Genomic DNA, 12,002 nt, shown 5'->3' with positions numbered 1-12,002 from the left:
GTCGAACCTCCTATTCATGGCTTGATGATTCTGTTGAATCTCAAGACGTTGGTTGTGCATTTGTTGACAAAGCCACATCATTTGTGCTTCTTGACCTTCTGGAGGGACAAACGCACCAGCTTGTGGCACAAATTGTGGTTGAGGTGGAGGTTGAGCCGGTGCAACTTGTTCTTCCGGATCCCAGTATTGATTGGGTAGTGTCTCTTGATGGTTTATCCATTGGTTGATGGCTCTTGCATCGGGTTCATAGCGCCTCAGACCCGATTCTGAATGACCATAGACCCACCCGATTCTTGTCAGGTGGTCAACCAAATTTGTCGGGAAGGATACTTCTGCATCTTCAGGTAGTTGGATACCGTTGAGACGGATGATTTTGTGAATGAGGTGGGCATAAGGCAGAGAGTGGACCGAGGTTGTAAATGCACCATTAATGTGACGAAGAAAGAAGTAGGGTATATTAATCCTCTTTTCATCCATTTGAATGAGATGACGAAGAAAGTACATGGGTCCCCACTCAAGATTGGTTTTGATTGTGGCTTTGGGCATAAGGATGTTGTTGATGAAGAGAAAGAGCAATCGATGTAGAGATGGAAGGTGAGAAGCATAGATTTTAGCCCCGGATATGTAGTTGCGGTCAAACCATTTCTTATAGTCAAGTGAAGTTCCATCGGCATAAAGAGGCCAACTTCTCAAGGGGTATCAGGGTTATCTAATACTGACAAACAACTAATTTCAGAGATAGGTGGCCCAATCTTCCACTGACTGGTGGGACCTCAGATATCAGAGGACAATACCTCAATCGCCTAACTGCAATACATCAGATGAAATTTTCTGATCCCTCATTGGGATATCTAAGCGCATTCCCAGCCCAGACTGTCAATCATCTAATTCTTGACAAGTCCAACCTTTGGGCTTCTAAGGTTAGTCATAGATTTCAGTATCTGCTTGTTCACCAGCCTGTGTATTGTAAAATTTGTTCATGCGCTGCTAATTAATAGTGATTATGTTCAGGGATCAGATGCAGAACTGTACAGATTGAATACCTTTGGATCGGTGCATGGTTATAAGACATTGAAATCTCATGGATCAAGGATCACAAACATACGGTGTGTTCTGTGTCCTTTACCAGAAAAAAAACCATTTAGCATCTTTTCTTCTGTTTTGAGAACCAGAAACCTCAAAATATCTACTTTAAAAAGACATTTTATTATGAACTTCTCTTGAAGTTTGATTGGGAAATGCTTTTTAGATGTTTCAGATTTCAATTGGAAGTAGAATTTTGAAATTTAAATGCGATGTTGTTGTTTATAACATATATCATTCATTCATCCTCACTGCAATTGTTTATATTTTATATTATTTCGCTGTAATGTTTTTTTTCATAGTGATAGTTACAATTTTCAATCTCTCACAGGTTGATTCCAATAGCTGATACATGGTTGTCTCGAGGTGAGACAAGTAACACAGATAATATTTTGGTCACTTCAAGTGCAGATAGAACCATTCGGCTCTGGTGGAAGGTAATATTGTTCTAAATTTTGCAAAAAACCTTATTTGTACTAATTTCTTACTTTAAGGCCAAATTATCTGACTTCAGTGATGACCGACTCCATAATTTAGATTAGCGGGGTATCAATTCATACAATTCAAATATATATTTATTATCTGTCAAGCGATTTGAAAAAAAAAATAATAGTTTTGTTTTATAACATTGCTCATTGACAAAATGATTTGCAAGTTGCACAAATGATAAAAGAACACGTATATAATTTTATTTTTCGACTCTGGCAAATTTGATGTTGGTTGCTACAGTTGAAAAATAAGTTTGGTTGTTGTTATATCCAATATGCTTTGTACTTTAGCATACATGGGGCAGTAAGTGTAGAAATTGTAGCACAATAAGTTTGGTTCATGTTACGTATTACATCATATTGAAATTGTAGCACATGGTATTTGCCTCTATTACATTACTAGGTACGATGCCCAATGGTAGAGCAATTGCACACTATTAAACATGAACCAGATGAGTATATCATATAGGCTCCATTAACTTAATGAAAGACCAGATTGAGCATTAAGTATTTGGTAGATTGTCTGAGGTTAACTTTTTAACTAAAGATCACTTTTGTTTGTTTGTTTGTTGGAAAGATAAGGTATTTTGCTGAAGAATAAGAATATGATCTTCGATGTATAAACTCAAAAAAAAAAAAAAAAGAACTTCTGTATCTTTTTTATTCATGTTTCACTGAGTTCCAATTTTTGCTTAGGGTTTGGTACTTTTCTTCTGGTATATCTTATTTAGTTTATCTTGCAATAAAATGGGGTACCAAACATTTTCTTTTGATTCTGCATACAATAACCAAACATTTTCTGATTTTTACAATTGGCAGTATTGTACTTGGTCCTTATCATAATTTATCCAATACATTTTTTTGTAGATATTGACCATATAGCATATTTGTCAGAAAAAGTAGTTTAATAGAAGTTGAAAAGTTTCTTATCTTGACTTGAGAGTTGCTTTCTGACCAGCAGATACCCTTGTTACATAAAACAAAATTCTTTTGCTTGATGTTAAGCTCTTCTGTACTAAAGGGAACTTTTCATACAAGAAATAGAGTTAAAATTATTACCATTTGGTATCTATCTTCTTCTACACATTTGCAAATTTCTTAAAATGTCCATGAATCTGTCTCAAAATGAGTTTGCTAAGATCATATTTGATGCGCTTATCGTGTCCTTACTAATGAACCGTGCTTGATACAGGGCAAGTCACAATGTTGCTTCAAAGGCCACACTGGCCCTGTAACTGCACTTGTTGATAAATTGGTTGGTGGGTTTGGTGACACAAAATTGCTTGCAAGTGGAGGGGAAGATTGTATGGTTAAGGTGTGGTCGGTTGGCTGCAGTCATAAGAATCACGCGATAGCAACTTATCATGGACATGAGAAGCCTTTGTCATTTCTGGCAGTTTCTTGGTAGGTTGTTCTGCTAATCTTTTGCAATAAAGTGTTATTCCTCATATTGATCTTTTGGTGCTACTTAAAATTCTTTCTGTCAACTTAAAGAGTTTGTACTCTACTATCTGTTGGCTATCTGTTCATGATACTGATACATGATGTGCTCTTATGGGGTTGATTTACAGTTTAATTTCCATTATTTTTTCTCCTGTCTTTTATTTTTTTATTTTTTTTATTGCTTGTATTCTGCTGAATATATCAATTGCCAAATTGAGTAAAACGAGGGTTTTGAGTCCGGAGAATAAGAAAGGGAGGTGTCCTTTTGGTTCTTCGCATAATGCATTTTTTTTTTAATTGTTTGTGTTGGTGAACGAGACTGCTTGCATCCAATCTTAGCCAACAAGGAGTTTTTTTCCGCCGGTTTCTATTAAAGAGTGACGTGGTTGTCTAAAATTGCATCTTTTTTTCAAGATTATTCTATAATACTATAGATTGGAGCATGCGGAATGTGAATGATTAAGCCAAAGTTAGAATGAGGTTGAGTTTTCTGCGTGACTGTGGGTTAAGTTGTTTAAACTTGCTTAGGCTGATTTGAGTCTGGGTTGTGGGTAGATTGTGAGATAGGAGCTCCTGTCTTTAGTCGTGACCAGTACCATTATTCGCGGGTCAAGATTGCTATCCTTGCTTCATTGCTTGCATGCCCAAGAGGGAGGGAAGGTGTGGGTTGACTCAGCTTGTTTCTTATTGGATTACTGTGCTGAATCTAACAGTTCTTTTATGGTATTTCAGGCACAAACCATCACTCCTAATAAGCATCTCTAAAGACTCCAAGGTAAAAGCAATTCCCTTTTTCCTTTTATAAAGGAATCATTTTGCATATGCTTGGCTTAATAGTTGTTTGTAGTTTTTCATAATTGAAGTGCTTGTGATGCATCAATGTCACGACGGTTTCATGGCTACTCCCGATAATTTAAGATCATGAAGTATTAACTGGGATTGTATTTTTTTTTTGGGCACAAAATTAGCCTAAGGTCATGCTCTAGAAGGGGGTGACGTAAAGGGGAGATGAGGGGAGGGAAAGAGACATTTTAAAAGTTGCTCCATATTTTTATGACATGGAAGGTGAATGAATTTTGTGACCCCTTCCATCCCCTCCCCTCTTTTGCTAATTTTTATTGTGGAACTTAGCATAGAGATTGTGCTGCTGTATTAAGTGTAACCCAGACCTATTGTCAGAATCTATAGTGAAATTAAGGCAATTTGATAATTTAGACTGTATTAACCAATGTAAAGGCCAACCTACCAGTAAACATGTGCCGAACCAATTTGCTGGTGACTCTTATATGATCATTACTGGGCTACCCAAAATTCCAAAATATTGCTTAAATTAAAGTATCAGACTTATCATTGTACAAATATATATATATATATATATATATATATATATATATATATATAATTTTGTACCCGATCCATCCGTTTTTGGAATTTTAGCAGAGTGGCATGATACTGTTGTGTAAGATCTTTATTTGTTTTTTGTGGATGCATCTGATATCTGAAGTGTAGGATTTTAAGCGAGAATTTCACCAAGTTTTATTCGTGATAATTTGCTTTCTCTTTGTTTAGCTAAGAGCTTGGGATGCAACAGCCTCTGGCTCATCACCATGTGTGGGGATGGCTTCTCTTTCTGGGACACCTGTCGCAGTAAAATGCCATAATACAATCTGTTATGTTGCGACCAGATCCTCTGTGACTGCTCTGGACTTGCGTACTATGCAAAAGGCTTTTACCTTGCCAATTAATGGTACCGAAGTGTTCTCCTTTGAGATTCTTCCAGCAAAATGGATGATGTGTACTGGTATGCATGACAGGTTAGATCATTGACCTCTGATGGAAGCACTTGTATCCTGATATTAATTTTTTATTACTCTATTTAGTTAATGTTTTGTTTGTTTGTTTTGAGTGGTGTTGCCCTATGGTGCTCAAGTCTGTTTTAAACAGCTACAACTAAGCTCTGAGCCAATTGAGGCTTATAAAAGCACCAAGTTTTCCTATGTTAAGCAGTTTGCAATGATTTTGGGTTAAAATGCATATCATTTTGTTCCACAAAGACACATTGAAATTATTGGTCACTAATTTAACTGTTGATGGTTCAGGGCTTTGCTATGGGATATCCGTAAATCGTCCCAAGAGTCCACCCCAGTGGCCAATTTGGATTCGGATGGGCAAGTAACATTGTTACACATGGATCCATATAAAGTGGTCACTGCTGGCTCATCTAACCACCATGTTAACATCTGGGATGCTAGCAGTGGCAATCTCGTCAATTCACTTGATTGCTCTATGCCTGGTGAAGATGTATTAGTCAATGGTGTTTCAGCCATGTCAGTAGATGGTTGTAGAATTGTCACCGCAGCCTACTGCTCTGAGATGGGTGTATTGTGCTTTAGAGACTTTTCAAACTGTACAAAGCCGGTTTCTCTTGAGGACGGTGAAATTGGTCCAAAGTTTTGGAGCCACTAATTATATAGTTTTCATTTTACAATCTCCGTACTTGTTCTCGCGTCAACCTTTATCTAACAAAAATAATTAACTTCATAGAAATAAATACTTCAATGCATAGATATAAATATTTTTATTACTTATATATTAATATTTTTGGTGTCATATTTAAAAAAATATTTAGATATGTATACATTCGTAGTTATATATACTTAGAAGATAATATATTAATACTTTGATGCGTGACTTGTTATGATTATCTCTTTTCGAGTTTCTCAATCATCTCCGCGTCAGCTTCCCTCTAACAAAAATAGTTAATCTCATACGTTTAAATACTTCAGTATATAAATATAAATGTTTTCAATACTTAGATATTAATACTTTCAGTGTCATATGTAAAAAATATTTGCAAGTATAGGTATAAATACTGTTGGTCCCAAAGGCACCTAGAGGGAGGGGGTGAATAAGTCTTTTTATATTTTTGGTCTAAGTAATAATATTCAAACATATCTATAAGTTATTTTTGACAGAAATTAGAATAACTTTGTCCTAAACTAATTGTAAAGTAAGCAAAGTAAATAATAGAGTTTAGAGACACTTGACACGAGAGTTGTTTATGGAGTTCGGCACTAATGTCTACGTCTTCGGGGCTTGTGACCTTTTAGATGACGCGCCTTTCTTTACCCAATGAGAAAGGAGTACAAGGTGGAACTGGTGAGCTTTTACAATTTTTTTGGGAAGTTACACTGCCCTAACAACACAATCCAAGTCGCAAGGACTTCAAGGATTGCAAGGTAAGCACAAAGCTCAAAGTAGTAAATGATTCGATCATGCAGGATCACTTTAGGAGTTGGTTGATTGATTGAATAAGCTTGAGATAGATTGTGTATATTGAAGTTGGAGTGTAGAAGCAACAATGTATTTCTCTAGATCTGTAAATACGAAATATTGAAGTTGGAGGCAGCTAGAGTGATACTCCAAACCTTGGTATAGCTTCTATTTATAGAGAGCTGATAAAAAGAAAGTAAGTGGTGCTGACCATTGTAACGGTACAGGGGACCGTCACAATGGTAGGTCAATCGGAGTGGTTTGGAGTGTAGCGGTGGTCACTGTTGATCACGGTAGATGACCGTGACAACGGTCCCCATCACGGTAATCCTCTGGAAGCATTAACGATGTGGTGACGTTAAATCCTATTTTATGCGTTACGAGATTTGTACAGGATTTATTTATTCCGTTATCATGGTCACTGGACCGTGACAACGGTAGGCCTCACTTAGGTCAATTTTAAACTTATTTTGCCAATCTTATATATACATTATCCTTAATCTCGAGTTAATGCTTTTGCTATCCAGTGTCTTGTGCTTCATGACTACATCCATGATGTTGTATTGCAATTTATTAATTCATCCTTGATGTGTAATTACTAATTCTTCACTTGTCATGAACCTGCACAAATACTCAAGAATGAAAACTGTAAAATGCAATTATGTATGTTTTGCAAATCTAGTCAAATAGATAAGTCGAGGGCTCCCAAAAGCCAACAAATACTTGTACGGCGAGGTATAAATACTTGCGCAACGACGAGTCTGAAAGTACATCATCATGGATCTCATTTAAAAGAAAAAAAATTGTGTAGGTATTAATAATGAATAATCATTTCTGTACCTGCGCTACACTAACTGCATTTAGAGGAATAATGTATTATGGTCCTCACTAATTATATTGTGTCAACTAATTATTATTCTAAAAAGATATTATATAGTCTCAACTAATTATTATCCTAAAATTTTAGCAACACCCTTTCAAAGCCTCGACACTAATTTCGCGTCAACATTTCTCTAACAAAAATAGTTGACCTCATAAAAATAAATATTTCAGTGCATAGATATAAATACTTTCAATACTTAGATATTAATACTTTCAGTGTCATATGTAAAAAGAGGAGGGATCCAATTACAACATTATGACAGTTTAGGTCCCCACAAGCAGTTATGTAAAAAATATAACATTGTTTACTATATAGATATAAATACTTGTGTTCTTTGAAATATATATTTCGAGATTTGACTATTAATATTAAAAAATAAAAAAAAAGTTATAGATCTGGAACGGTTGCGGTTTCCATAAGCAATTATGGCAGTTTAGGTGCGGGTACTGTAGCGCGGGTACTCATATCAGCTTCCATTAATAATATGAAAAAAAAATTAAAATTGTGGAGATTTTGCAGTTCTTGTAGGAAGTTATCTTTTTGTATTTAATTTTTGATGGTCCCCCGAGGGTACAGTGCGGGTACAGTGCTGCGGGTACTATTATCTTCGCGCTACAGTACCCGCACAATAAATAATTGTTCACCTCATAGCTATAAATACTTCCGTACATAGGTATAAATAATTCCATGCATATATATTAATACTTTAGGAAAAAAAAATAGAATTGTGGAATTTTTGTGATCTCCACAAAAAGTTATTTTTCACATTTAATTTTCAGTGGTCCCCTCTGCGGGTACTGTAGCGCGGGTACTGTTATCAGCTTCCAAAAATGAATGCATCAAAATTAATTTATTAAGCTTCTAATTTTGACCACTTGACTTTATACTAAATTAATTCGAATGTTTAAAATTTTCACATGTAGACGTATCACTCGTAAGATAGATGGGTCTCAACGGTTCAAATTTGTAATTTGAAGCCGATATGATAGATTTTAGACTTGAGTTCACCGAGAAATTTGGTGAACTTAATAACACCTAGTTCTATTCTCTCTCTAGATATATACACTATATATAGTGTATTATTGTCATTACTTTGAATCACTCAAGTAAATAATACACAATTTGTAAAGTTTACAGTTACAAAGTAATTTTTGTAAATGCTGATGTGACAATTGCACTTTTAACTGCTCTAATATTTTTCATGTCACCAATTCCATATTGCTCTAATATCATCCACTTAATATATGTTCCAACTCTACAATATCTATCCACAATAAAGGGTGGCATGTTTTTATAATGGTTTAGGTATAATCTCAAGCTAGTGGAACATTAATTAATTCTTTAAGAGGTAAGAAATTGTCAACTGCATGCATGGAAAAAAATAAAGTACTACTTCAAAGATGAATGGAGGACTTTGTAGAAAGAGAGTTGCCTACCGAAAGTACAATAGATAAGATAACCTTTTCTTTCTTTTTACAGAATTTTATGGATATATATCCTTGAAAAAACCTAAAATTTCCATTACGCTTTCTCCTCTTCTTCATAAACCTTCCACGATTGGAAGGATCGATTAAGAAGATGATTAAGAAGACCATAGATGTAATAATTGATATTTTGTAGGCTTTATTATATCTCGATATTTAATTTATAGAGATACTGATGAAACTCTGTTTTTCCTGGATTAACAATATTTGTTGGTTTAACATACAAAACAAAATATTTCATTTGCTATAATCTTCCAATTTCAACACTGGTAGTATACCATTAATGGGGGTCAAAATGTTAACTACATATTCAAAAAAAAGTTTGAATGTCACATGTGAGCTGTCTTTGATATTCTCTGTGGGATTTAGAAGAGACCGAGAGAGAAACATAATATTATATGTAAGCAATTATTTTGATTAAAAAAAAGTTTTAAAATGCTAGAAGTCCTCAATCAATTGATCCAAAAATTATAGGGGGTCATTCATATAAAATTTTTATAAAATATGGAGGTCAATTTTGAAATATCTTTAATATTTTACTATAAATTTTGTACTTCATAACCGATTTTTCAACAAAAAAAAATGGAGAATTGATCCATTGTTTCCACATGCCTCCGGACCATGATATCTGCTTTTTTGATTCAATTCCAAAGTGCTTGACTTATTTGGAAAATAATTAAATATACGCACTATGAAGCTACAATTTTTGCTTTTGTAAATATGATGTATGCTAATTGTCATCTCTGAGAAAATTTTATGTATATTTCTCAAAAATCTCAAAATTACACAACCCCCCCTAAATTTATATTTACCCTTCTATTTTTAAGTAACTCACAAATTTATCCAATTTATTGTTTTTTTTTTCTTTTAAAACTCATTTTAAATTTATAAAATATCATTTTTATTCTTTATTAAAATATTAAAATATGTAGTATGTATGAGCAAAATATTTAATTTTTAATTGGTCGGTTTACGAGGGTAAATAGTTTGTTTCTTAACTTGTGATACATATACAGTGACATGTAGGCATACATTTGTATGTGCCTCATAAGTAAAAAACCGAATTATTTATCCTCACAATCAGTTAATTAGAAGACTGAACATTTCTCTTAAGCATATTACATATATATTTTTTTTAATAAAGAGTGAAATGAGTATTTTATAACTCAAAAATGAGTTTTAATTAAAAAGGCATCAAAGTGGGTAAATTTGTGAGTTTGTAAAATTTAAAAGGATATATATGATATTATGAATTTAGAGGGAGAAATGCGTAATTTCAATGTTTTTGAGGGATATACATGAAATTACCCTTAATTTAATTTATTTGAAGATGCACTAATTTCGTTTTAGCGTATCATGATATTCATTCTAGTTTACCAATAGCACTCACAACGAATGCACCTTTTCCCGCTTCTCATTCTGTCAATTTTTTTTATCACTTTTAAAAATATCTCATTTGTATGTATCCCTTTCCATATATAGATCTAACACATATATAGCATATATGTTTGAAATGATGAATATTAGACGTTGCACTTGTCACCTAATTGTTAAACATATTATTTAATTATTTAGAAATAAACATGTCATTAATCTTCAAGCTTAATTTAACTATCCTTTTTGACCGTATCAACACATGCATCAATGTACCGTAAACGTAAGAGTATATATGAACCCCAAATAATATTTAAAGCATAATTATATAATTAAACGATCCTAAATAAACCTTGCTTTCCAAAGAAATACATCATGCTTACCTAATCCTACTCTATATATATATATATACATCATGCTTACTTAATCTTATCCACAACCAATTGTGTGCGTAGAGACAAGTACGCACACAATTGGTTTGATATCTGAGCCTACATATTGGCGGAAGAGCTAGCTATTAAAACAATAAATTAAGACATGTGATATATATCCATTACCATTTGATGTATCTATGTGTCTTCTTAAACTTTGCTATATATCTAGCATGCACATATATATCTTTGTCGGCATCTAATAAATAGATGGGACTTAATTGGTGTCTCCAGTTAGTCATCTCCAAGAATCTAACCAAATGTTTTCAGTATGTACATGAACTTTTATAATAAATCAAATTATCAAATGAATTGCAAATCATTGCAATTTATATAACAATAGATGTTTAAAATCGCAAAAATCATTGCAATTTTAAGTATAATTTAATCTGGAAAAAAACTATTTACACTTAATCAGAAGAAAGTCAATATTTTTCTAACAAAGCATTGTAATTTTCTATTAGCTTTGTAAAATTTGTCAATGACTGAATAATTAAGTTAAACAATCATTAACAATATCTTTTTTGAAGGTAATTTTTTTAACCTATATATAATTAATAGAATTAATGAATAAAAAGGTTTAGAGAACATGTATAAAATATAAGTATAGTAGGACGGTCAGAAATTATTGTGAACTTGTTTAACATAATAATTTTCCACACAGAAATAACATGACCTAGAAATTATTGTGAACTCATTACCTAGAAACTTAGAAATAACATGACCAAACAGAACCTCGAAATATTGACTTTGTCTCTCTTTGGAATTTTATTTTTCTCCCTGGACTTTTCGTTTGTAATTAATGTTAAATTTAGGGTTAAAATTGTGATTATTTTTTAAATTCTAATTGGCAATTATGATTAGAAGTAAGAGTACAGAAAATTAGAAGTCATATCATTAGAAATTAGAAATTAGAACATTGTTTTTTTTTTTTATATAAAATATCCGATTAGCTAATAGTTTTGAATTTGATTAACTGTTCAAATTCAATTCGTTATTTTGTCGCTTCTCCCTGACAAAAATCCTTAATCCATCCCTCTCAAATATTCCTCTTTTTAGTTTTTTAGTTGATCTCCAAAACCTGGAATGAACTGGAGAGGAGCTATTTTCTGTACATAATATCAGAAAAAGAGAAGAGAGAAGTTTCTATTGAAAATGTCTGATCCATGAAAATAAAATAAAATAAAATAAAAACAAAAGAGAGCAGAGAGCAGAGAGCAGTATATATCAGCCCACAGGAAAGGCAGAATGCATAGTTGGAACTTGGAATTGTTCCACGGTTTCTAAAACCCTGGACAACATGGTCTCTTCAACCCACCACGCCCCCAATCTGAGGGTGGATCCGGGTCCTGGTAAATCCTCTAATCCTATAAATAAATACAAAAATAATCCACACTGAACAAACAACCAACTACTAGCAAACAAAAAATAAATCATTTTCCTAACTTTGATCTGTTTTTAACATTCCAAATTTAGAACTGTTCAAGTAATTTCAAAATTCCGGGTGCCTATTTAGATCCGATATTATTATGGGTTTTAGAAA

General features: G+C 33.2%; 1 protein-coding gene across 1 annotated transcript; it reads left to right on the top strand.

Annotated features, from left to right (window-relative positions):
* The first annotated feature begins 486 nt into the window (after positions 1-486).
* On the top strand, positions 487-5,504 carry LOC144559971 (CCR4-associated factor 4 homolog). Its single transcript, XM_078309136.1, has 8 exons — positions 487-581; positions 722-920; positions 1,012-1,106; positions 1,415-1,520; positions 2,764-2,975; positions 3,747-3,789; positions 4,584-4,828; positions 5,114-5,504. The coding sequence occupies exons 1-8, from the start codon at positions 487-489 to the stop codon at positions 5,478-5,480; spliced, it is 1,362 nt and encodes a 453-aa protein (XP_078165262.1). The 3' UTR covers positions 5,481-5,504.
* The last annotated feature ends 6,498 nt before the right edge of the window (positions 5,505-12,002 follow it).

The sequence above is a fragment of the Carex rostrata genome, chromosome 9 (assembly GCF_964058835.1).
Source record: "Carex rostrata chromosome 9, lpCarRost1.2, whole genome shotgun sequence".
Lineage (NCBI taxonomy): Eukaryota > Viridiplantae > Streptophyta > Magnoliopsida > Poales > Cyperaceae > Carex > Carex rostrata.
The sequence above is the reverse complement of the archived record's forward strand: the minus strand, read 5'-3'. Positions and strand labels throughout refer to the sequence as shown.

What these genes read in the sequence shown, in the direction of transcription:
- LOC144559971 (XM_078309136.1), top strand. Translation starts at nt 487, where the DNA reads ATGACGAAGAAAGTACATGGGTCCCCACTCAAGATTGGTTTTGATTGT. An exon ending in CCATTCGGCTCTGGTGGAAG is followed by an intron (nt 1,521 to 2,763) that starts GTAATATTGTTC and finishes TGCTTGATACAG; the next exon opens with GGCAAGTCACAATGTTGCTT. An exon ending in TGTACTGGTATGCATGACAG is followed by an intron (nt 4,829 to 5,113) that starts GTTAGATCATTG and finishes TTGATGGTTCAG; the next exon opens with GGCTTTGCTATGGGATATCC.